Source organism: Hesperophylax consimilis, chromosome 8 (genome assembly GCF_061612785.1).
Source record: "Hesperophylax consimilis isolate HC1 chromosome 8, BYU_Hcon_1.0, whole genome shotgun sequence".
Lineage (NCBI taxonomy): Eukaryota > Metazoa > Arthropoda > Insecta > Trichoptera > Limnephilidae > Hesperophylax > Hesperophylax consimilis.
Window position 1 is genome coordinate 16,442,832 of NC_142843.1, and position 27,639 is coordinate 16,470,470.

The 27,639-nt window shown below is 33.1% G+C and overlaps 1 protein-coding gene across 1 annotated transcript in view; it reads left to right on the forward strand.

Annotated features, from left to right (window-relative positions):
- LOC149421630 (uncharacterized) overlaps positions 1-27,639 on the forward strand; it is a 176,954-nt gene that overhangs the window by 115,685 nt on the left and 33,630 nt on the right. The window contains exons 6-7 of the mRNA XM_089634952.1: positions 3,998-4,214; positions 25,231-25,336. Of these exons, the coding sequence (XP_089491078.1) occupies positions 3,998-4,214; positions 25,231-25,336 (323 nt within the window). The remainder of the gene's footprint in view (positions 1-3,997; positions 4,215-25,230; positions 25,337-27,639) is intronic.

The following is a 27,639-nucleotide window of genomic DNA, read 5'->3' on the forward strand; positions in this document are numbered from 1 at the left end:
TTCACCGAAAAATCTTTTTTTCCAGCATGGGATAGTTTTATATGTATATTAAATTAAAACTATATGTTAGATTATTATTATTTAGGGTCACTTCGCATAGTTTGTTCCGAGAATTCGGGTCGAAGTAAAGAGTCGGATGTAATGCCTTTAATTAAGCTTTATTAATTTTCGTGAGTTCGTTAGACGAGCTCGGGAATGTAGGGAGAAATTCCCATGCGGCCGGGCCTAACCTTTTGATTCTTAAAGGCTGTTGCTGTAGGATACCCATAATCTAATTACGAATTGAGCCTGCGTTAATGTGGATACTAAGTTTTCACCCACCACTGATATTGATGATCCGGCAAATCCATTTTCTTTATAAAGAGCCAACTTTTTTTCTTAATTTTCTTGTTGGAGTTTATTTATCACCAGGTCAATCTTTGCCCTTCAAGCTGCAGTCCAAAACAATTCAGCGGATTTGCATTCTTACTAGGGACAAAATGAATACTTGTTGGGTAATCTCGTATTATCTGTCGCTTCCTATAATTTGATATTTTCACTTCTCTTTATTTAATTGTTTGCCTGCTATTGTCGATGATGGCGTAAATATGTAACACGAAAGTTGAAGCCTGAGCAAGATTTTATTTATTTAAGTCCTCAAAAAGTATAAAATAGACAGAAACTCTAGAAGGATATGAAAGTAAGAGTTATATTACTGGCTTACCACTAAGATTCATAATAAAAACTAGTAACTTACGATTAAGACTTATACTGACTTATAGTGGCTTACATCTCAAACAAATATCTAGTGACTTTCGACTGAGGCTTATTATCATAATTATAACATGCAAAACTTAGACTTAGTTAAATTACTATTGGTTGAAAATGTATGATAGTATAGCTTTTTATTCCTACATTCCGTGTAGTTAAATAGATCCGCCCCCTCTGCGTATCTATTACTAATTTCATGTAACCTAGGTACAAGTGAGTGTTTAAAATGCTCAGTCCTGGTATTGTTATATTTAAACATGATTTTGAAGGTGTTCATGATTTAAGTCGAAATAAAATTAACGACAATTTTTTTCGTGTAATGATACAAGGATTCAAGATTTTTATTTGAATAATATCTCGAACGATAATTTTAATCCATTTTGGCCACTCAACGAAGAATTTTAAAATTGGTTGCCCAAAGTGTTCCAGTGTGTTTTGAGGTTGGTTGCCCCTATACAGGGTGTCCGGAAACTCGTAGTACAAGCGGGCAACTGGTGAATCTACATCACATTTGGAGTCGATTTTGTAGTATATATTTTTTTGATTTGAGCTTTCGTTATCGAGTAAATCGAGTTAGAAGTTGATTTTTTTTTAATCAAATTATTATAAATTATTACTGAAGATCAAAGTACCTACCCAACTAATTAAAACTATTTGAAAGTAAAACAAATGAAGAAACTCGGATTTGAAGCATTATTTTGAAATCACCCTTCATTTAATCCGGTGTAATCATAAAATATTTCTGCTCTGCAGGGTTAAAACATCTGTTGTTCAACCCTAAACACCAGAAAAAAAATTAACCCTAAAATAGCCGAAAAATATATATATATTTTTTTGTGAAAATGCTCAAATCAAAAAACTTTATGTTTATTTGGATTCCCCATGTGGTGTAGATTCTCCAGTTTCCCGCTTGTACTACGAGTTTCCGGACACCGTGTATATATACACACATTTCATAGGTTTCTAGTTTTTAAAACAATCGCCTTGTCAAATTATTTTTTCTTTCCGTCCCAAGTAATAGCGGTAGAATGTTATTTGAGACCTTTTACTTAATTATTATTACTTCGAAATAAAATTAGCCCGGATTACGTTCCGATATGCAAGGCTACGCATATACGCGATACGCAGTGACGATGTGAAGGTTTTTCTCCACTCTCTTCGAAGATATTTATTATGTTTAATAAAAAGCTGATGTAAGCCACTCACTTTTTTTACTTTGCGTTGTAATTTTTCAATTTCACTTTGCGTGATGAGCTACGAATAACTTATTGATTGGACTGGGTAAGTCTGTTACTTACTTTCCATCTAGTCTGTCTGTAGTTGTAACTCTGGTTCTGAACGCGGATTTGTTTTGAATTTAAAAGTTATTTTCAAAATTGTAACTGATTCTGTCAAGATTTCAGATAACCGATAAATCTTGCTTGTGATATTATATTTTAACAGTTTATATTTTTAATTTATTATTATATATAATAACCGCTCAGTGGCTGAGTTGGCATCGCGTCGGGGTCCTGCCCAGGCGTGGTGAGTTCAATTCATCGGCTGGTTAAGCCCTCCATCACGACACAAGCAACATTTCCGCTTGCTGTGGTTGTAGTAGATTTTCAAATTATTATCAGGTCAAATTATTTACGGGTCTGCGCTAGTGTTTCAATATTGTATTACCAATATCACTTATTTCATTTGTAGTAGGTATATGAAAAATATTCTTGAATGTTTTTTTTCAATCTTAATTATTGTTGATTATCCGAAAAAACTACATATTTCGACTAGTACATATAATACATTAACTCGTAAATATAACATTTAGAATTTGGGCGTTGCAGTTTATTAACAAAATATAAATTCAACTTTTCAGTCTATTTTTGCGTTTTTTTTAAACTTAATTGTTGTTGATTATCGGAAATTTTATTGAACGGAATGTTTCAGTCTTTTGTTCTAATTTATCATTTCTTCTATTTGAAAGACTTCTCATGGTTCATGTACGAGTATGATAGCTTCATATCCATCATGGATGGTATTCGATTCCTGTTTATTCTAAAACCTCATGATGGAGCCGCTGGGGGCTAGAAACTAAGGGTTGAGGCACACGGGGATCCGACCGCACGCGCACCGTGAACTCTGGATCATCACAAAACTAATAATCCTTGTGTACTAACACCACGAGCCTTGCTTATTTAAACTGTAACGTAGACGGAACATATATGGTATAATCTACGCGTTCATAGGCGGCGCTTATTTAATTATTTTAGGAAAAAACACGTTTTCCAAGTTATGCTTTAAAATATTAATATGAATTGTTTATTTGCGCGTATACATACGTAATATGAATATGAATAGTTTTGTTGTTATAAAAACTCAATTTAAGAAAGGCGTGTACATACAATACTGTATCGGTGATTCAATGCGACATTGTTTCGTATGCCTCTCTTGAAAGAATTGATGTTCCGAACAATCAACCGCCTACTGAAGTTTCAAACTAGTCTTAATTACATTAAAATTTACATAATAATAATTTTATTCCCGGCTACATGGATGGTATATGTGCCCGAATCACGATGGTATTATCATGCCTCCCATTTAGATTTGAATGGAAACTAATGTCGCCACCGACAATACCTTTTGGTTCTAGCCCATTCGATGTCAGAAAGAGCTGCTTCTCTTTTACACTTACCTGACATAGTATATCACCATCCTATTTTTATTTCACCATAATGATCACCGTAAACACGATTTTGAAAAATGGTATTTAAAATTTAAGCAGATTTAGTCAGACTTTTGGAACACGAAACACAATTTATTGTTTTTTTTAGTACGTCTGTTTTAATTTTGATTTTGTTTTCTTGATTGAATAAATTAATTAATGAAGTGAAATCGTAGATATGGAAATTAAGCCGCTTTCCGTCCTCCGATCGAACTGAAACTCTGCAGATAGACTCGTTGTCAATGACAATGCGTTTGGGTGGAACTTATGGACACAGGCGGCACACACGTTTTTTTTTCCTGAAAATCGTTGAAATTATATTTAATAAATACAAATTGCAGCAGTTAATATACGTAATAAATCCTATTAGAATTTGGCCGTTGTCAATGTATCAATCCTCAGTCAAACCAAAAAAGTATATTTTTAAATAAATATTGTTTTTTACGGGTTGATTTTTATGCTATGATATATCATTATCTGTTGCTTGAGTTACCTTAAAAATGATAGATTGGTTTGTTGCTACAATTGATTTTATTTGTACAGATTAAACTGGGCGAGGGCATAGAACTACTCGAGGAGCAAGTGCGCGCCGTGAAGTGGGCCGACTACCGCAAGCTGACGCGCAGCCTGGCCGCGCTGCTGTTCAGCCCGGGCGAGCTGGCCACGTGCTCCGTCACCGGCCAGCGCTGGAGCCGCGCCGGGCTGGAGGAGAGGCCCACCAAGCCGCCCCTGGACCGCCACAAGGTGCAGGCCATCATATGTAAGTATTGGACGGTCCCTTGCTCTGGTCTCTAGAAGTTTAGAGTTGGTCGTAAATCAACCTCATTTGAAAACTTATTTTGTTTTCCTAAATTCACTTCAATTTATTTATTAATTTTGAATACATTACAAAAATGTTAATTTAATTTATATGAAAATTCTTTCATAAATACAGACGGTGGGTACATCAACTATACTAGTAAAAACGGACCTTGCCTTTTAAAGGCAGCTTCATTTATTCTGTTCAACAACAATATAGTTCTCCCCACCGGCATGAGCATTGGCAAGTTAGTCCTGCAGGCCGGGAGATAGAATAGTCTATGTTGTCGGTGACGGAGATAACCATCGGGAACTTATAAATGCATGTTCTCCATGATGACCGAGTTTTTAAACCATCCACGAATCAGTCTGAAGAAATGTGTAGCAATGCGCACATCCCTCCTGACCCGTAGCTGGTTCATTCCGAGCATACCCAAAAGACAGTCGATTGGATAGAGTCACTGGTAGTAGTCATACCCTCACGTAGAGAAAACTGAAGAATTTCTTATGAACTCTCTCCAACATGAGAGAATACTTTACCTGGTGTGGACTCCAAATTATCGACCCCTTCTCAAGTCTACTCCTTACTAAGGAATCAAATAAAACTATAAGCCCGAGTATCTTGATTCCGGGTGTCTTGATCCCTTGATCTTGACCGGTCAGTGGTTGAGTGGGCATGGCGCTTGGGTCTCACCCAGCGTCGCGTGTTCGATTCCTCGGCTGGCTAAGTCCTCCATCACAACACAAGCAACATTTTCGGCTTTCTGTGGTGGTAGTAGGAGATTTTCAAACATTGTTGGGTTATTCGTGACCCGGGAATGTTTGTCTTTCTTTAAAAAAAAAAAAATCTATAAAATTCCTTGTAGTGCGTAGAACAAAACCCAGCATTCTCAGGGAAGTGCTACAAGCCGTCTCAACGTGAGCATGAAATGTCAGCCCACTATCAAACATGATTCCAAGATCCTTCATGGTCGAGACATGTTTTAAACTTTGGGCGTCTATTGTATACCGGTAATACTAGGTATGATTCGCCCTAGTGAATAGGAACATTAAATCTTAAAGTCAAGTGAATGTGTATTTTTCAGTTTCCGAATAGAAGATTCTATATCCGAAAAACAAGGGTTGCGTACAATAGTGAGGTTTGTGGGTTAAAATATAACTCTTAACGATATCACTTGTGTATTATTACCTTATGTTTTTAAAATTGCGTATAAAAGTTTGGATAAACTAGCGATGATAAGATCATGATAACTGTCGAGCTTCTAAATACAGTTTTTAGCAAAGAATTGATGCAATATTTCCAAAATTCTATAACATAAGAGAATAAAACATATACACGCAACACAAAAAATGTATAAGGCAAGCGGCACGCACAAGCACATAGATCATTGTAAATGCCGATTTCCATTCTCTTCTAATGTTTTTATTTTGGTGTGAGAATTGGATTTTGATTTCTAATCTTTATTTTTGATGTAAATTTATCTTTATTTTAATGTTGTTTTTTGTTTTGTTTAAATCCTCCTCACAGTATCCCCAAAGATGACATGAGATAATTATTTTCCCCGAGGGCCTCGTTTGTGGAGTAAAAAGTGATTTATTTTTGGGGTATTATCAATTTATTCAACTCCTACCAAACCGTCTGGAGTTAGTGAGACTTTTGAATTCCCAATTCGGGTATGTTGTGAGGCTGAAGGTAGTAGGGAGGGGAAGGAGACGGAGAGAAGGAAGGCGGGGAAGACTTGGCTATTCAGATATAGTCACCAAACACGGCTAAAGCCAAGAATGTTTCAATTCATACACCAGTATCTTCCAGTCTGAAACGTGCCGCGAATATACCTTATATTATTTAAAATATAATGCGCACGCCGGAATTTGAATTCACGACCTCCGGATTGTTAGTAGAGAGCCTTACCCCTCGACAACGTAGGCACGCTCGACACGGAATAAATATAGAATAGTATAAGACATTTCATAAATAATATTTAGATTGAACAATAATTGAAAATGGTTATCTATTTCATATTATATTGAATTGAAAATGGTTATCTACTTCGTATTATATTATATTAATGGTTTCTGCCAGCAGTATTTTGATAATTTAAAAAAACGTCAGAATGTGTTGTAATATTATTTGTGAAATCCGGTGTTCATGTATCTCTATAGCCTGTGAACTTATTAAGGAAGACTGATTTTCCGTATTGTATAAGAGCGAATGGCTGAAGAAACCGCCCAAGATGATAGGATAGAAGCGTGATATGAAACCGTAATTTCTGAGTAAGTGAAAGACGTTATACAATGAGATTTCGGGTATCATTCTACCGTGAAATAAGAAATAGGATTGATATTAATTTTTCGCTTAGCAAAGCTCTGCGGAAAATGTAATATGCGCGCTGTTTTGTCTGAGCGCAAATATTCCAATTCGTTATAACGTGGTTGAGATGTCATATTATGTCGACAGCTTGTGTTATAAGTTATAAGAGTACAAATACAATCATGTATAGGGAAGTTTCTTTTATTTCCAATTAAATGTAAGCGGTGCCTGAAATGTATAACAAAACGTATTTCTATTACGACCAATTTGTATCCTTTTTTATTTAATCCATTGAATACGTTAACACCATGTGCCATGTCTTTTTGGGAATGTTTATTTCTTGAATGGGTTTCCGTTTTTGTTACGATCATATTTATGTTGAAATTATTTAAATTCTACCATTACTGATGTAAATGGTGTCGATTTATACTTTTGCTTGAAAGCCTGGAGAAAATTCTTGTGCTGGTGATCTTTTTGTTGCAAGTTTATAGGTTTTTTTACATTCCACACGGGAGGCCCTGAGGAAAATAATTTTCCTATGTCATATTTGGGGATGCTGTGTGGAGGGTCTTTTAAAGGAAAAAAGAGAGGAAGTTCTAGGAAGGAAAAGAGTGTGAGGGGTGGGTTGAAATCTAGGGATCAGTGTGTCCAGGAGTGACGAACGAATGATATAACCTTTCTGATGGGTCAGGAGAGACCAGTTGGAGAGGTCAAAGGGTTTTGCCAAAACCAGCTTCTCCCGATCCGGCACCCCACGCAGCTGGTGGGCAGGCGCATCATGTACACACCGCACCCGATGAACCCGGGTACCCCTGCTAATTCAACAAACGTAATGAACCACGTGGTTTGACCTATGGCGGCGGCACCCAAATCCGCCTCCCAAAAGGTATTTACAAATAGGCATTGATTCCGAAAAGGGCGGTGGTAGCTCCAGGGCAACAGAGACTGATAATTTTTGTAGAATTTTTGTTATTTTCCACTTCACTGTACAACCGATCAATCCTATAAGACGGCAGTTCTGAAAAAATGTCTAATCGACAGAAATTTTATGTTTTGATGATTTTAATAAAAAGCTTGAAAATTTTGTTCCATCGCGTTTTATATCATTGTTATTATTATTGAAACAATCGGTAAAGTTTTCCTGGTAGCGCTGCTGGTGAAAATTATCTTTGGATAAATAAGTTTGTAAAACGATGAAGATAAAACAAAACGGAGCTCAACAAGCAAATATTATAGCGAGGTCAGAGTAGTTACGTTTTACACGTAAATTTTTAAAATACAAAAGCTGTTTTCTTTTAAGCTGTTTTCCCCGGCGGCCTTGATACGAAATTTAAACACTGACATCGTTAAGAAATGTTTTTTTTAGATCCTCAAAGTTTCAAGACCCTCGTCCTTACTTGTGTATCAATGTATTTGTACAGCCATCGACTTCTTAATTTATAACACGAGGCTTAGAAATAACGAGGATCTTTGGGAATTTACGATCAAAATACACACAATTAAGTTAGCGTTTGGGGCGGCTCGATAGGGCGATGTTAATCTGCTATATAAATCCAATAAAGCGAGTGTTGGGGAGACTGAAGATACACTTAATTTAATCCTTAAAAAATACTTCAATTACTATCAACATTTCCTTAGTTTTCTAGAACTAGAACGCCAATCCTTCTTTTTTAGGTCACGACCAGGAAAAATATTTTTGCCACTATATTATTTAACGATTTCTTGTCAAGTTTTTTGAGACAAGAAGTAAACAAGTCTCTTGCGCAGTTTCTGTCGCAAATAAGATAAGCTCATTAATATTTTGATTTCCACGTCTTTATTTTGTGTCATTATCCCGACAATGGGTTTCTAATTTGTTACATTTTTTATAGGGTTTTGCGAACTGTATGGTTTTCCCACATTTTTGGTAGAAAAAAATAACTTTAATTCTTAATCTTATAAACGTTTTCATTCAATTTAATGTTGAAACATCAAACAAATAGTTGAAACATCAAACAAATATTTGAAACATAAAACAAATATTTGAAACATAAAACAAATAGTTGAGAGTCGGAATAACATAAAAGTATCTATATTAAGGCGATGCTAAACCTAGTAATGCAACATCGTGTGTTTTTGGTTTGAAAATTTGGTCGCCTAGAAATGTTTCAGAATCTTTAATTAAATACTGCGAGTAGAATACATCTTGGCCTTTAAAATAATCGAGTATTTTTTAGAAAGTCTTTTTATAAGCCCAGAAAAAAATAATGTATAAGGCCTATGAAAACTGCTTTAAAGTTCGAAATCTCCTACTTACGAACCCATTTGCGGTTATGGTTTTATTGTATAATGTGGCAAATTAAGTTATTTATAAAATGATCGAAAAAAAATTAAATATTTATGCCTGAAAATCCACAAAATAAAATAAAAGGCACTTTTTAGCCATGTTTGTTTCTTGCATAAATAAAAACAGGCGGATGGTGTTAAGCGGGAATTTAAACCTTATCGCCATCTACGTAAGGGTTATTATTGATAGCGGCTCAATTTAAAATATTACACGACGTAGTGCATCGCCTTAAGCCGATTTTGAATGTGCATGAAGTAATACGTGAAGTTTTCAGGCTTGAAAACCCACATTTTTCATCGAACTTTATTTTAAAGCTATCATTGTTTGAGCTTGGCTAAATGTAAACACTCCAGTTAGTGCGATTTTTTTCATTGATTTTGTAATTGACTTACTCATTTGCGTTCATAAAATAATTAAATTGGTTTTAAAAAGAACTTCCAATGATCTTCATTTACCAAAATACATTATTTAGTAACCGATCTGGGTCAAGACGAGAAGAAAATTTATTGCAGTAATTTTATCTACCAACCCAAGAATAAAGCATCCTATTCCCTTGTCGTGGTCCCAAGTCCTAAAGGTACATTGCTCCCGTTAAAGGGCTTTCAGAAAACGTTTTTTTTTCAATTCTTTAATAAAGGGGCATCCAATATATTTTTAATTGAAAATAGAAAGGTTTCAGAGGTGTGTGATGAATTTTAACAATTTTCTTAATATTTAAATATTGATATTTTTACTCAATAAAAAATATTCCGAAAAATAATAATTTTCTTAATTTATCAAAACCAAAAGAATGTTTTATTTTTTATAACTAAACCGCTTTGCTGAAATTATTCTTTCCGTAAGAAGAGTGCTTTTACATACCTAATAGTTAGATGTAAAAAGTAAAGTTCATTAACTTCAAGGGGTGATTCTACACGATTTTACAAGTAGAAAAGACAAATAACTTTTTTCGAAATTCCAACATTTTAAGGTAGTTTTTAGGTAAAAAAGTTGAATTGTTTGTAAGGGAAAATAAATATTCTTCTATGGAAAAATATTTAAAAAAAGTTGGAATTTCGAAAAAAAATATTTATCTTTTTTACTTCTACCATCATGTAGAATCACCTCCCGAAGTTAGTGCACTTTACCCCCGGACACCGTATATCATTCAATTCTTTTTTTTTGAAATCGGTGTGCGGATCCTGACCGTTGGGTGTGCTAGAGTGCCACTATAAAAATAACATTATTGATGTAGTTGAAGCCGAATACGTTTAATTTTTTCCGAAAAATCTGTTTTTGAATGAAGATTTTCAGGAATTGGTGCAAGCGCGCTGCCAAATTGAAAATCATAATACGAAATATTTCGAAAAAAAAAAAAGTTTTCGGCTACAACATCATTAATGCCATTTTTTAATATCAGCTAGTCTAGTACACCCAAATGTCACTAGCTGCCACTGGTCGCAGTACGTCCTCAAATCGCTTGATACCTTTGTTCAACCTTTAAGCTAGATGTTAGGCCTCCCAAATATTTCCTCTCTAAAGGTACAAAGCCCTTTCAAATTATTTTCTTCAGAAAAAGTTCACTACGCGAACGGCGAACAGCGAACATGCGCTGGGTTTTCACTTTCACGATTTTGAAATAAATTTGGTTAAATGTCTACTATTAAGTTTCGCCACGTTTAGATCGCGGGAGATATCTGTGAACACTTATTTTGTTCCCCCGGTTAAATATTCAAACATTCCTAATCTTCCTATCTTAAAACACATCTTCATACAATGTAGTAAATGTCGTAAACTGTGAATATCGTAAGTTTGTGTTTTACTGGACTCTGAAACACCACTATCAACATTATCGTAATGTTTTAAGTGTTAGGATAGGAATACTATTTTGTAAAGTTTCCAAGTGTAATGAACGTGGGTTGATATGCAACCAGTTTGTGGCCACGTGACCTCTACCCTTAATGTGGTTCCCCTAACATTTAATAGTTAAGCAGCGTTTTTTATGTATTGATTTATTTTGCAGCATAAAACTAATAGGTGATATATACGGAAGAGCGTGACTGTTCACAGAAAAGTAAATCGTTGATTTATAAATATATATTTTTTTGTATTTACAATTGTTTTTAAACATAGAGGCTTCTGATAAACCTTTGTGTCATTATGTAAATTCCACTTAAAAACTAAAGATTCCGACGCATTGAACTGACCAGATGCATAATGCATACCAACAATCATACCTTAATCTAAAATGGGATCTCCAAATTAACCTAATAACAAAAAAAATCCGGAAACTATCATACATCTTCAAAACAATACGAAATATTATGTCATTAAATCAGCTAAAAAATATATACTTTGCACTTTGTCAAAGTATTCTAATGTATGGTATTTCAGTATGGGGAGTAGCAGCAGACACTCATCTCAAATCCCTTAAAATTAACCATAAATCAATAATTAGAATTATGTTTAGAAAGCCTTATCAACATTCGACAGAACAGCTAATGATTGAAAATAACTTATTAGACATAAATAAACTGTTCATAAAGAAGATCATCTACACAAACTGCACAAAAAATTACCACATCACATAACTCACTCGCAAAACACGAGAGCAATTACACACAATCTTACCTGGCTCCTCACATATTCAACATGTTCCTAACCCAAACTAAAACTTACGTCTTACCAAATATTTTGAATTGGGTATTCAAAAGATTTGTAAACTGGTTGATGGTAAAAGAAAGAACAGATATTAGAAATATTCTAAACATCTAATGCATTTTACAAACCATACTGCACACAAATTCTAACAAAATTACAAAATTTTACAATTAATTATAATACGAAATACTCATTTCATATTTTTATACATAATTTTTCAACACATAGTACTACACTTATTTTTCTATTTTTATAGTACTCATTTTTTTACTACTATTTTTCTTATTATTTTTATTTTACTATTTTTTACTAAACATTTGGTTTATATATAAAATGTTAATTACCAGCCTCAGAACAGACTTTGTCTAGTGAGGAGGGTAATGAAAAAAAAAACATCTGTACAGAACCAACCTTAAATAAACGCCCGGGTTGCCGGCACTGAAACTGAAAACATCACCCAAAGGCGTGGTGGGTTTAACTGCTTATTGTGGAATACACAAGCCAAAAATGTGTATATTCATAGTGTTACTTATATCACCACGAATGTAATAGGTGATAGGCATAAAAATCGCTTGGCGAACGGAGTCTAGAAACAATCGATTTTAGCGCAAAAGTGGTTTTTTATTTATTTTATGGATAATTTTAAAAGAAAGAAGAAGTTAATCAAAGGAAACTGTCACAGATAATCTTAGCCATAAAATTGTATTGTTTTTTAGTTGTTTCTTTGTTAAAATATTGGCATGGCCTCTGAATGCCGTAATAATGATTAAATAATAAACCATATTCTTTAAAAAAATTAAATATTCGCATGACGAAAAATATTCTTTGTCGCCATATTTGAAGAAAAATCTGATCTTACTGGTTCGTTTATTATACCAACACACACTAAAATGCACGAAAAATTAATTACTTTCTAAGGTTGGGAGTTAGATATTACGAAGAAATTTGAATGAAGATGTTGAAGGGCATCTAAATATTTAAAGTATTTCGACGAGATCTATTTGAAAAACTTTCATCAAAATTTTAAAATCAATTTCCCTTTTGAGCTTGCCAAGCTTTGTTACGTGAATAAATTTTATATTTCCCCCGTCATTATTGACGGAATTTCAACTAGTATGAATATATTATGGCTGTCGATTTTAACTAAAAATACGTTCGGACCGTAAACGTTATGAAAAATATATCAACGTACTGTACCAAGCAAATTCATCATACAATTTTTATTTTCTTAAATGCCTGCTGGGCTTTAACATACATAGATAATTTTTTTTATAAAGAACATAAGTACATAATGCTTGTAGTAATCTTAAATTCGTAATAACAAACTGATACAGTTGAGGATTATTGCATAACTGCAAGTATATTTGCTTTTTAAAGGAAGCAATGTTTTTAAAGTGCGGTCGGCAGAACAACTTTCATTACCCACACGATTCAATCTCCGAGAACGAGAATTGTACACGAAATGAGTGCGAGGACCAACTACATTAAATGGAGCATGGAGTCTGGTGTTTTATTTGTTGTGTGCGCGATAATTACCATGCTCACCAGGTCAAGGCTGTCTAATTGTCCGTTAATGTACGATAAAAGTGCTTACACGTAATTAAAAGCGGCATCGATTTTAAGTAATTAATCCCTTTTTATTATTTTTGAACTTATTTCTAGTTTTTAGTGTCGGGCTTTTTTGATAAAGTTGAATCTCCCTGAAATGCGAACTTTCTTTTTTCGCCTTATTTGTGCTATTATAAAAATCTTCACAAAATATTGAGATTGACCAAGTTTTTTTTAATGATTACGTTAGTACCTATCATCTTCGTACTTCTATTGCTTACAGCTTACACCAAACATAAGTAGGTATTTGCCTTCATAACAACTTGAAGAAAATAATATCTGCGTATATGGTATAAATGAATGAGGCTTTATGGAAACATCTACATTATGAAATTAAAATTTAGTAGGCTAATTGCTTAATTTTAATTTTATTATTTGTGTTATATAAATTTGATGAAATTTCTTTGTTCTAAGTCCTTCCCACGAAGGAGTCCTGTACTTCAGAGGTCTAGGTTTTGCCAAACGGTAGGACTACTTGAGACTAGTTTTAAAAATGAAAGTTTATTCTCTGCTCATCCAGTGTCAATCTCGCATCACTCTCCCGGTGTCCCAGCGTAGGTAACTTCGTGCGTAACTTTTCCAAAGCACTTAGCGTCCGCTCCTCGCCTCCGAATGTCCAATTACCCGCGGGCAGTTAAACTTGAACGTGAAACTTGACGCGAGAAAATACCCCCGGTTTATCTACAGGCGTTTTTTACGCGTCAGTAGCCCTGCGCTGTTCACAGTAGGAGAACCGAACGAAACGGGAAAGACCAGAAGCTTTATCGGCTTTTCTCCATTTTACCTGCTAACGTAACTCAACTTAGTAAATATAACTTATTTACTACTTTCATGATGCGTGATAAAAAAATGTTACAAGTAAATCAAGTTCAATAATAAATAGTAACAAAATGCAAGATATTTATTTTTTCACACAATGTAAGTTTTTGATTTTGTTTTCGTAAAAATATTTCTTTTGTACAATTCTTTATGGAAATAAAGAGATATATTGCAAGTGCATTTTATCAGTTGCACTATATTTTATAATTTAAACAATGGCCTATTTTAGATAATTTAAAATACAAATCACAATGATAATTCATCACATCTTTTTAAAAGTTATATAAAGTCATGGAAAGTGATGAAATTATTAACTTGGTTAGGTTAGATTAGGTTAGGTTAAAAAAAAATTTTTCTTCGTTTCTAATGACTTTATATCAATTTTTAAAAGTGTGTTGAATTGTCACTGTATTATCATGGAACCGCGTAGTAGATATATGCGATATTCTTTGATTCAAAACATTTTTCCGTTTGGTCAAGTATTTTTGCCTCAAATCCAATTTTAAGTTTTTTTATAAAAAAGGGCGCGCAGCCGTTCCTAAAACTGCTAAACTGCTGAATGACGGTTCATCAGCATAATTCTTCCATCTCCCCTACTCATGTTTGGTATTTAAGTAGATACTTAAAAATATACTTGTTTTCCTTTATCACGTCCAACAGGCAATACTTAATTGCATAAAATTATCTTTGAATGTGTCAATTTTATCCAAAATTTAAGCAGACGAATTAACTGTCCGTTGCCACGTGGCAGTCATTCTGTAACATCGACGTCAAAACATTTATTTTAAATATCTTTGCGTATTAGGGTAAAATGCAAATCTCACCAATCTAGGTAGGTACCTACATAAGTTTATAAGTCGCTTCTCAAGTCCGACCAAAGGTCATAGACTTATGCTAATTTATATTTAGAGATTATCCTCGTAGATCATTTAGCGTTTAAAACTTTCGGGTTAGTTAAATTACCCTTTCTGTAGAATAATGTGAAAAATGACGTCGTCTCAAGTGAATCAAGTTCCAACACGAAGCGGTTGAAAACTATAAAGAACGCGTCTCTTGAATGTTTTTTATTTTTTGTTTATAAAATCATTTCTTTACACCACTTTGGGCATGAATATTACTGGGGGGATTAAAAACAAACATTGTAAAGGTTATTAATTTGAAATTGTTCTACCCTCAAATTAGCAAATAAACAGGTAGCGGACTTCTTTGTTCGTATACTTCGATGAAGCTTTTCCATGTTACGACTTCCCATAATCTGGCTTCACTTTACTCCTAACCCACGTCCACGTCGCATCGTATTCTCAAGTGTTTGACTAAGTATTTTCTTTTTTGCTGTAATTAATATAAACGCAAATTTATTTAATTACGTTCTTCTGTTTTTTGGGGGCGCTGACTCTTCGTATCATGTTAACATCCTGCCGATTTTCTCTTAAATCAACCGAGAGAGCTCATTTATTGACATTTGTTTTACGGCCACGACAATCTTCCATGCCCAACCTTCGATATTTCCCTGCTCCTTTTCAATTTCTCATTTGTCTATCTAATATACACTTATTTCTCTATAGCAGAGGTTCCCAAAGTGGTCTATATGGACCCCCAGGGGTCGATATGGGCATGCTGGGGGTCTATGTCAGCGAGAAAAAAATTTGGGGGTCCACGAGATTCAAATGGGGGTACATACGAGCGGACCCCCATTTACCTCAAGTCAACATTTAGGAGTTCCGTAAATGACACAATAGACCTAACACAAATATAATTGACTGAGAAATTACTTATTTGGTATTTGTATTTCTATATTTCGTAAAGTTGTTAATTGAGGTATATAAATAGAGTCTATGTTCCTTTTCTTGTCAGAATTAATATATTCAAGCAAAAAATTGCACATTGAAAGCCGCAAATTTTCCTAGTTCCCAATGGTTTTTGAAAAACGTCCAGGGTAATAATGACGTTCAACAATTAAATGCACTTCACACAGACTTCAAAACTAAGTTTGCGGACATTTTGATTATGGAAATGCAACGTTGAAGAATCGGATACCATGTGAAAAGAAAAACTGACCGGAATAAGCACTGACAAAGAACTTAACCGGCAGTTCTGTAGGGCTAGCTACAGAAAGAAATCCCCGTTGTTTATCCTGCTTCATTTTCATTTGGTGTAATACCTCACAAGGGTGCCCCTGTCTTCACAATGTAAAGACAGGCAAGGGAAGGGAATATTTTTACTAAAAAAATAAATGATTATCACATGGGACGTTAATAGTTTTAGGAAAATTCTATATTCGGCAGGCAGAGGGTCTACGGAAAAAAAAATAATTTGGCAAGTGGTCTACGGGGCAAAAAAGTTTGGGAACCTCTGCTCTATAGCAATATATGCGCCCTAGCTATACCGTATTTCTTGTATTTATACTTTTAAAATGTCTTTTCTTCTTGTTGAGTTTTCAACGTTTGTTGTCTGCCGTCACCAAGCAATCTCTTGTACGAATACAGAAATTTATAAAATATTTTACCTCCAAATTCAACAATAACTTTGAATGTACATTTAAAACTTTACAGTAAAAAGGCTAGTAGTAGCTGATTTAACATTTATACATTGAATTTCAAACAATAACATCAACTGAATCGAACTTCCGTCCCGTATTAATTTAAACACAACTTTGAGATGTACACGACATGTAGTGGTATTCCACATACTTCATTACAAAACAAATGCAGCATCTAATTCGCCAATTAACTGAGCTCTTCATACTCTAAATGATATTTGTGTAAACTCAAATATTGACATTTTTTCGGATTCACTGCCCAAATTCAAACGTGGCATCTTGTCAATAATACAAACAGTTCAATGCGCATACAAATACATACACACACTCACACATGCATACACACACACCTATAAACTACACACGTCACCTGGTAATTAAGGAATAAACATACCATTTACCAGACATTTCAAGGAAACAAATCGTAGGTACCCAACATGAAATATTTAATTCCTGTATATTGTTTCATCACTGTAACTCATGTACTGTTTGTTTCTATAATATCAAATAAAAAATACGAATAGAGCCACATTTCTGAAACTTCAATGTTCTTTATTGGGCTTGCCTAAATCTTCGAAGAGAATATTTTGTCTCTTCTATTATTGTTTTAATTTTTTATACAGTAACGTTGTTTTGCATCCAGAGGAGTTCTGTACTCTAAAGAGGCAGGTCATAAATCGATAAGCAAACACACTTTCCTTGCCCTCGCAGCCCCGCGGTACTATGTCATCTGTCAGTTTTCCGGCCAACTTTGTTTCCAGTTTGGAAGCCTCTGGTTTCACCGGCATTGCGTGGCCGCCAAGATCGATGGTCTTTGTGAGATGGACTCATCTGTTGTTTTTGCTACACAATTACCCCACATATCTGGTAAGAGAAATGAAAAGAAATATTACTAGCGATGAAAAAATAATATTACCAGGTGGCCGCTTTCAAACGATAACGCATTTTTTGTGCCGACAGTGGAGGTCGGTTATATTTTTATAAAAATAATTTTTAAACATTACTAGAAAGCAATCACTTTATGGTTCGGTATTGTAAATTAAATAAAGTTATTTTGTTTCAATGCCACTTTGTTGAATATATTAACCAATTGGTTTCGGTTCAGTCTGAACCTTCATCTTCAGAGTTTTATAAATATTTATTTTTATTTATTTTGTAAATTGAATAATCATATTATTGAAATATAATAATATAAAATAATACTAAACGAATTAAAAATATAATAAACATTGTTTAATGTTTTAAATGTTTAATGTAATTTTGTTTTAAATTTATTTATTAGGAGGCTTTAACGAAATTAATTTCCCTCATGGTCTCTGTTATTTATTTATACGCCCATTGTGCTTTTACATACATATTTCATAAAAAATAATATTCTGAAGATTGTAAGTTCACAATAGTAACAGTAAAAATACATATAACTATATCCATTTGACATATTATAACAGCAAGTAAATAGTAAATGCATACAATAATTATTTGTAGGTATAAACCTGTTGTACAAAAATATGAATATGCCTACTCCTAAGGCATACAAACGTAAGTTAGTTAAAAAGAAATGTAAAGTTTATATGTACATACTAGGTAGTGGCAGCAGTAACATGATATCATACGACACATAGTGTATGAGGCCTTTGAATTAGAAAGTTTGTAGCAGATATCTTACCAATATTATTAATTACTTCCCGGGACTCGATGTTACATGTGGGTAGAATAAATGCGTGCACCAGTAATAAAAACTCTATTAACAAATATAACATTTATTATATAAAATGCGGTTACTAAACACATTGCTCTAGGAAGTTAATAAATAAAGCAAGAGACCCATTATAAAAGGTTTAAATCTCAAGGCGTGTCGAGATAGATATTCTCGATAGTTGAAAAATGCAAGTCATGACAGTTGAAATTACGAATGGATAAATGATGCTATAAAGAATTAAATGGGCGCCAGCTCAAAATTAGATAATTCTGAACAAATTTATATATTATCAGAGTAATCCCTAAGAAACTAAAGTATAAAATATCAATCTCAATTTAGAGGGCCTCTTACGTATATTCTAAGTCCGCCAAGGTCGGCAAGTCTTCTTCACCGTTCCTTGTCACACGAGAATCCAGCCTCAACTGACGGAACAAAATTCTCCACGCTGCACAGCGCTCTTCAGACTAGTTCGCAAACCAAGACGGCAACTTGAGAATGCTGTCTGCCGCTACGGTAGGTACTTCAACAAGCAAGACTGCTACAAGTTAACAAAATAATTATTAACTGTATTGTTAACAAAATATAAAGCGTTTGACAGGTTGTCGTGGCCTGTTAAATCGACGGTCGAATCGGTCTGCCATTTTACATAGTTTATATAAAAAATATTGTGAAGATTATAAATATAGAATAGTAAAGCAATAATATAACCTTCACCATTTGACATATTGTATTACAAATGATTTGTTTAAAAAAATTTAAGAGATTAAATTTTTTTGTTTTATCAACAAAAAAATCTCTTAAATTTTTTTGTTTGTTTATGTTATTTTATTCTTATGAATAACCTGACAATATTTGAAAATCTCCTACTATCATCACAGTTAGCGGAGAATGTTGCTTGTGTCGTGATGGAGGACTTATCCAGCCGAGGAATAGAACACACTACGCCTGGGTGGGACATAGACGCGATGCCAACTCAGCCACCGCCGGTCTAAGCTTCTGGTTTTTGTTGTTAAGACGAAACAAGACGTCAAAATAATATCTGTTATGGGCGTTTCTAGTGGGCGCGGCTATAGCCCAAAACATTTCGTTTACGCCCCGGCTTGGTCAAAATGTCGCACAGTGTGACATGGTTTGATTTCACACGGACAAGTTTTATAAATTTAAAATGATAATAATAATTTTCATTATTGTTGGCATCAGTTAATGAATTGCCTAATTTGCATGGTGTTTTGAAAATCATGGTATCTACGTACAGTATATAATCATCTGCAGTATGTAACAGTTAATGAATTGCCTAATTTGCATGGTGTTTTGAAAATCATGGTATCTACGTACAGTATATAATCATCTGCAGTATGTAAGGCATCCCAAATAATCATAAATCACAAATCCTTTTTTGGTTATTATTTTTTTTCTTGATAAAACAATCCCGATGAGTTAAAAAACTCATTGTAGGACGGGAGGAACTTACAATACATAGGTGGGAGTTAATAGGTACAAAAATAAACAGGTACAAAAAGAAACAGTACAAAAAAAAATATATATATTTTTACTAATAAAACTTTTACATAGAAAATAGTTTGTACATTACAGTTTTTTTACATCTCAGATTTTAGATTTAATTATTTTTTATTTCGTACTAGAGCAATCCCGATGAGTTACATAACTCATTGTAGGACGAGAGGAATTTACAATAAATAGGTGGGATTTAATGGGTAAAATTTTATATAAGTATTTTGATATAAAAAACCTTCACCGTCCAATGCTTTGTTTTTCTTTTGTAGTGGATAAAATATTTCTCCAATTTTTAATATCATTTTAACGAAAGTAAATGCAGTAACTTGGGAGATAATTCTACAATTCTATCTACAATAAATAATTTAACAATCTACATGATTGTACAATTTAAAAGATGAATAACCCTTTTTAATATTCGAATGACTTTAGGTACTTTATTAAAAACTTTATTGTAAATTTTATACCAGCTACTTTTTGTAATATCTTATACTAGGGCAGACCCTGTGAATTCTTGAAAAATCTGTTTGCAATTTAAACTAAAGCAATTTTATGTTAAAATATTATATATTGTATAGAAAGGTATTTATGGCATGTCTGAATTCTTCACATTCATTTCCAATTTTTCTGTGCCCAAAAATTGGCGTGACTGAAAGCCAAATAAATATAATTTATATGTAAAAAGAAAAATTGTACATTATTTATAATTATTATATTTGAAATACTTTTTACATGAAAAAAAAGTTCTACTATATAATCATTTTTAGGCGCCCCAATTACAAATAACAATCACACATAACAGCGGAATTTTTAATTGAAAATAATATTTAACTATTAAAATTAAGAAACTTAAGAATTTTAAAAAAATCTACAAAATAAACTGTTTTCATATTTTTTTTACTATGTCCAAATTTTTTCTGAAACTTAACCACCGTGCACTCAAATCACTTCAAATTATGTCTAAAATATAATGTTTTCTTTTTTATTGGTGAAACATACAAAAAACCTTTACTCACTTGTGGAAGAGGTCAAATTATAAAAAACAGAAAATTTCACTAATAACTTTAAAAGTAATCGTTTGATTAAATAAAAAAATACGTAATAGAAATTACTGGACATACCGTCCGGGAGTCAGACGACCTTTCCGGCTTAAGCTGTGGCCGTTACTAAAGAATAACGCTGTAAGTGCTTGGGGACCTGCACACGAATACAGTTACGCGCGCCTCAGAGTGTTGGAGTAACGTACGGCGAGTTTTCTTTATCGGGACAGAAGTTTGATATTTCCGAGTGTTATATTTTAATTCATTCTTATGAATACATTAATAAAATCGCTAATTTTTCTACAGAGATTCCTCGGGAAGTTACTAATTCATCGTTTACAAAAATAAAATCTGGTGCTTCCCGCTCATCTTATAGTTGAAAAACGTTTTATAAAATTGGCAAACCGTTTTACATAAGATATTTAATGGTAAGGTCCTATTTTTATTAATCTTATATATAAATAACTTGCATCCCTGGGAATCCCTCTAGAAACATTTAAGATTTTACTAATACTTACATCACAAATAATTAAAATGTGAGCGTCGGGGCAAATCCCCGTTATCAGGGTATTGTGTCACCTTAAACTATAAATTTTTATTGTATTTATTTTTGCCAAGTTTTTTTTGTTAAGAATTTCAAAGTCTGATGAGACACGTTGAATGACTCGCTTTTTTCCTACTTGAAAATACCGTTGAAAAAACCGTATCTTTTATCTCACTATTACAAATATTAGATATTTTCAACATTACCTCTCAAGCTAAGCAGATAAAAGCCAAAAGCCGCCACTGTTGATGCTTGTATCTTGTTCCCGAGGTTACGGACTAAATTCTCCCAGGTTCACATCAGTGTGAAACTTCTCACAACGATGCCCCTTTATAACGAAGCTGTAAAAAACAGGCCTTTCGTAATGCAAGTTCGTAATTCGAATTCACTCATGCCTTTCAACACACAAAGGGGTTTAATATAAGGCGTGGGGATGATTCTCACTATTCATCACGGTACTTGACGTACCGGATACGTTTATTACTAACCATGTTTGTTTTATTATTTCAAAAATATACCATTGAGGTGAAATGCGAATTGGGCGTGAATAAATATCAAATTTTCAATAATGTCAGTAACTCGATTGGTTATGTTAATTTGGAATTACATTTAGTATGCATATTGCTCAGGTAAACACATTGTGGTATTCTGGTGAATATTTAAATTATATTATGTAAATGTTTTCCTACTTTGTGTGTAAACAATTTCGCATTCAAATGAAAATATTACTTTCTAATGAACGCGGAAAATTCATTTCGGGAAAAAACTACAATAAGATTTATTACTGTTCGTAATAAGTTTTCGACAATATTATTTACATAGTGGAGGGTTTGTTTAGCGAAGAAAAACAAGCGTGTCAATTCAAGCATGCTCTCGCTGTATAAAACATCATTATTTGTGGTTTTCAAAATAAAAGAGGTGTCAGTTTCAATAAATTTGACGAAGAGCCATTCTTTATGAAGCTTTCACATTTTTCGTTGGCTTTCCAGCAGATTCTAGCAAGAAAAATGAATATTGTTTTATGTGGTTAATAGGTACCCACCTAAGAGTCTGTTGGCGTTACATGTTATTTTATAGTAAGTAGGTTTATTATTGCTTGTCAAAGAATATAATTAAATTCCTAATTTGCTTTGTATTTAGTGAGATATACGAAGTACCTATCTTATATCAATTGAATCGTAAGACTTTTGTAAAATAGTAAAATACTACATTATTAATGAATATATTTTATCAACAGTAAAATTATAATCCCTAAAATTAATACTACAGAACTTTTCACTGTGCAAATGAATTAAGTTGGAACCCACTGTTAGCACTGTTCGTATCAAATTCGATTCGCCCGATTGCTAGCGGGGCGTCGCGTCGTGGCCACCTGCCTATCGCCCACTTCTGAAACTAAGGTGCACACAAATTGGAAATGTAAACTATGTTCATTACCTTCTCTATTGTTCTAAAATACTTTTATCTTGTTTGTTTATAGTCGGATAGTATTTAGCATTCGATGTTTTATATTTATCTGACCGTTCATTATAAAATTTACCATTTGAAATCAGCAAAAAAAAAAAGCCAAGACATGATGCGTATAGCGTAATGTGATGCCTACCGTATTCACGTGCTATTGTTTATATACCATTAAGAACATAAGAAAATATAGGTGTAATCAGACTATCACAAATGGGAAATTAATTTTATATATATATGTATTTGTTGTAGACCAAGTTATCGCCATATTTGTTGAACCCCGTCCCACGGTGGGCTGAAAATCGGCTCTCATAGACATAGAAACTTGAATCTTCAAGGGTATTTTTTTGGCTAGAAATGGATTCTGCTGATCATTACTATGCTATAAAATGTCGTACGAAGCAATTGCGTGTACAAATGAAGGAGTTATAATTTTTTTTAAGAAAAATTTGTATGGCGCTGACATTAAAAATGAGGCTATCTCTGGAATCATAAGGTTGGCCGTTCTATCCTTACACACAGATAATACTACTATTTATTTGTATTTTTTTGACATACTTCATATTGTGGCGCAAGGTGCGATTTTTTTTTTTAAAATCCTAAAGTGGAAAAAAAATCTTTTTTTTGTTGATGATTCATTTTAATGCTTAAATGCTTTACATATGAGTATGCTTTGTCTAGTTTACAATATTTTATTTACACTCCAAGCCAAAAAACTGTGCACAGTGAGCTGAAAATCGCCTTTTATAGACATAGTGACTTGAATTTTCAAGTGTATTTTTTTTGGCTAGAAATGGATTCTGCTGATCATTACTATGCTATAAAAATTTGTATGAAGCAATTGCGTGTACAAATGAAGGAGTCATCATTTTTTTAAGAAAAATTTGTATGGAACTGACATTAAAAATGAGGCTATCTCTGGAATCATAAAGTTGACCATTATATCCTTACACACAAATATACTACTATTTATTTGTATTTTTTTGACATACTTCGTATTGTGGCGAAACTTTTGTTTTTTTTTTTTAAATCCTCAAAGTTGAAAAAAAAACTTTTTTATGTTGAAGATTCATTTTAATGCTTAAATGCTTTACATATGAGTATGCTTTGTCTAGTTTACAATATTTTATTTACACTGCAAGCCCAAAAGCATTTAAGCATTAAAATGAATCATCAACATTAAAAAGGGTTTTTTCAACTTTGAGGATTTTAAAAAAAAAAATCGCACCATGCGCCACAATATGAAGTATGTCAAAAAAATACAAATAAATAGTAGTATTATCTGTATGTAAGGATAGAACGGCCAACCTTATGATTCCAGAGATAGCCTCATTTTTAATGTCAGCGCCATACAAATTTTTCTTTAAAAAATTATAACTCCTTCATTTGTACACGCAATTGCTTCGTACGACATTTTATAGCATAGTAATGATCAGCAGAATCCATTTCTAGCCAAAAAAAATACCCTTGAAAATTCAAGTCTCTATGTCTATGAAAGCCGATTTTCAGCCCACTGTGCGTCCCAAAAGTTGGCTTTGCAGTGAACATGTAATTGTGAAATGTACGTGTTCACTGCAAAGTCATTATATTAACTAATCTAAAATCAATCAAACAAAAAAATCATTAGTTTAATAATTAATCAGTGCCTGATCCAAGCTTTTTATGAAAATAAACAAAATGGCGACCTCTGATCTCTAATCTCGGATTTTCAAGAAAAAGCAGTGGTAATTTTCAATGCTTTCAATAAACTGTATAAATTTCATTCAAATTCGTCGAGTAGTTTTGAATTACAGTGACAACAAACTTTGAAAACATAGTCCAACAAGTATAGCGATAACTTGGTCTACAATAAATACATATTTTTAAAATTTTGACAAATATGGCTAAAACATAATGTAATCATAATAGTATAATGACCTCGTATTATGTATTGGTTTGACAAAATAAATTAAACTACTGTAATTTAAAAAAAAATATATATTATTTTTTCCCCGCTAACTATCCCCAACCTCTTAAGTATTTCTACGGCTTTACACATTATAAATTAATTTAATTGGAAATTTGCTATATTTTATACTTAGACTAACTACCTTCTTAATAGAAAGGAAATCTCCCATTAAGCATAAACTCATTCGTTGAATTATTATTTAAATTTGATTCGTATTTGGTTCACCTGATTGTTCAATTGAAGTGTCACGTCAGTGAGAAAAAATAGAATCTAATTTATGGATATAAGTAGGAATTACATTATATTTTTTAGGTTTGCAGTTTGATAGCCAAACTATGTTTTATTTCCAAAACAGTTTTTGTCCTCGATCTGCTTATTGACATTTAATTGAAGTTTTAACAATGCAGCAGTTCCACATTCAAAATGTCAAAAAGTAAAAATAAAGCTATTTGCAAAGGGTTCAGCTTACAAGATTTTCCCTTTTCTTACAGTTACTGAAATGCAATTTTAATTTTATTGTTGTTGCAGCGTACGTGAGCCGACGCTTTCCTCTGGTGGAGGTGAGCCGCATCAAGCAGGTGCTTGCCTACAAGTGCAAGGAAAACTGCACTGCACTTAGGATGAAGAATGTCAGGTAAATTGTTCTCTTTCCTTTTTACACGTCTGTAATTTATTTTCTTATGCTAGGAATTTGTTAAAAGTAGAGTTGAAAGTATGAATATTTTTTTTGAAAAGGACATAACTGCTTGCATAATAATTTGAAAACTTTGGTAAGGATTAAAATGTTGAGTTTACTTATATCGTTGGAGTGTATTATGTAAAAATAAGTTTCGTTAAGTTGTCAAGGAACAATGGCGTGAGTCAACTTAACCAATGTATTTTAACGTAAAGATCTTTCACGGTAGTCACCTTACTCGTTGCATTTATGGCAGCTTCTTTGTTAGTAATATAAATTTGGGACTTTGTGAAAAGTGAATGATTCTTCTATTCGAGTTTCTCCTTATTTATTTATTTGGAAAAGTTGACAGCAAATCTTTAATTATATAATGATACAATAATATTATTAATTATGCCAATTATGAACTTTCCACTGATGAATAGTTAATGGTGTTACAATGGTGTACAATGGCATAGAGATGTTCTCTTAAATTAATTTCTTGTTTAGTTAGAAAATATTAAAAATATTAAAATAAAGGAGGGTGGGGGGGAGGAAGGGGAAATATAGGATAAGGATTAAGAGGCAAAGGACGGGAATATATAGGAATTGAACTTCTAGTTTGGGTTTTGTTGATTATTGAGTTTTTGTTTTATGTCGCGTAAAGTCGAGTTAAATATGTCAATATGGTAATAATTTAAGTTAAAAGAGTGTGTGGATCTGTAGATAAATGAGTTTTGTTTGGAATTCGTCTTACAATTAACTTTCCTTTCCCATGCAAAAGCGAATTGCGAGGAAACTTCTTTAAAAGGGTAAAAAGATATTGGTCATAACAACCTAACCTTCGGATTTTATCTTTTCTCATAAATCAGCTGTATTTGGGAGGAAAAATTCTCATTTGGAGATTTAGCGTAACAATTTTAAGTTCCGGATTTAATTACGATCGGTTAAGTAATCAAATATTTATTCTTTAGTTTTACAATACATGATAAGCTACAAGTACTCGTATATTGAGTTTTTAATTTCCTTTTGCCGAATTTCGTGTATTCTGAACGCGCAGTGAACGTTAAATTCTACATTTTATACCTGTAATAAAATTTCCCGACTGTTGCGTGTAAATGGATGAATTGATGATCCCAATTGGAATAAATAATTTAATTAATTATTTTATTGTCCAATTATGTAATTAACTCTTAACTTTGTTAGTGCGGGACATTAGGCAAATCGAAGCAGATAAATAAACGTGTTATAGTAGGTTCGTACATATTATCTAATCCTGAAAAATGTCCGGTAAATTTTAATATCATTTGGGCACTGCTTTCTGCTTTTGACACTGCTGTGTTGTGTATGGTCTCTTAGGAATAAATCTTGTCACCGTGTCGGGACTATTTATGGGTATTTTCTTTCTTTTTATTATGGACGCATTGATTTTTACGTATTTTTAAAAAGCTTTAACTTCGTGGCTCACCGTAATTTACAATATTAGCACATACATTTATTTCAGACCCTTTTTATTTTATTAACTCCTCAGGTTAATTTTTCCGGTTGTGGGAACAAACAACTACTACTACCCGTAGAGTCAATTTTTTCGCTTTTTTGACAGCTATATGTAACAACTAAACTAAAGCCACCGTTCGCTGTATTCGTACAGGCCTAGCGTATTATATTATTATAGGGTTGTGTGTATTGGTGTGTCTGTGTATGCTTTTGACAGCGATCTCTTTTACGGAACGCCACTGAGAAACAGCCTTTTATCTGGCTTAATCAGTCAGCAACCTATTGTTATTAACAAAAAAAGGGTCAACGCGAACATACAATTAACGAATTTGAATATTCGAAAAGCTTTACGGTGTGTTCATTTTATTATTTCTAAATTACCGTTTATAAATTTTATTTTGGGAAGTCGAAAAATAAGTTTCAAACATGATGTACGCAAGAAATGCCTCCTTGTGAGTACCATGTTCGACTCAACCGGTTGCGAGTTACGATACCTATACGGAAATAACTTACCGATAAAAAAATGCATTTTTTTAAGAACCTCTCCGTTTTATTAAATTATTCTTATATTAAAAATTATTCGTAATCCGGTTGAAAAAGGGATTGCAGGCCATTGACGAATGAATCGATAGGTTATTAGGAGGGTATTGTTAAACTTTTAGTAAAATAGCAATGTTTTGTCACGATGTCGGAACAAGTGTTCATAAAATCCTGACATTTCGTCTTTATATATTATTAAGACAAATGCAGGTGCATGAACACGTGTTCCGATATTATTACGAATT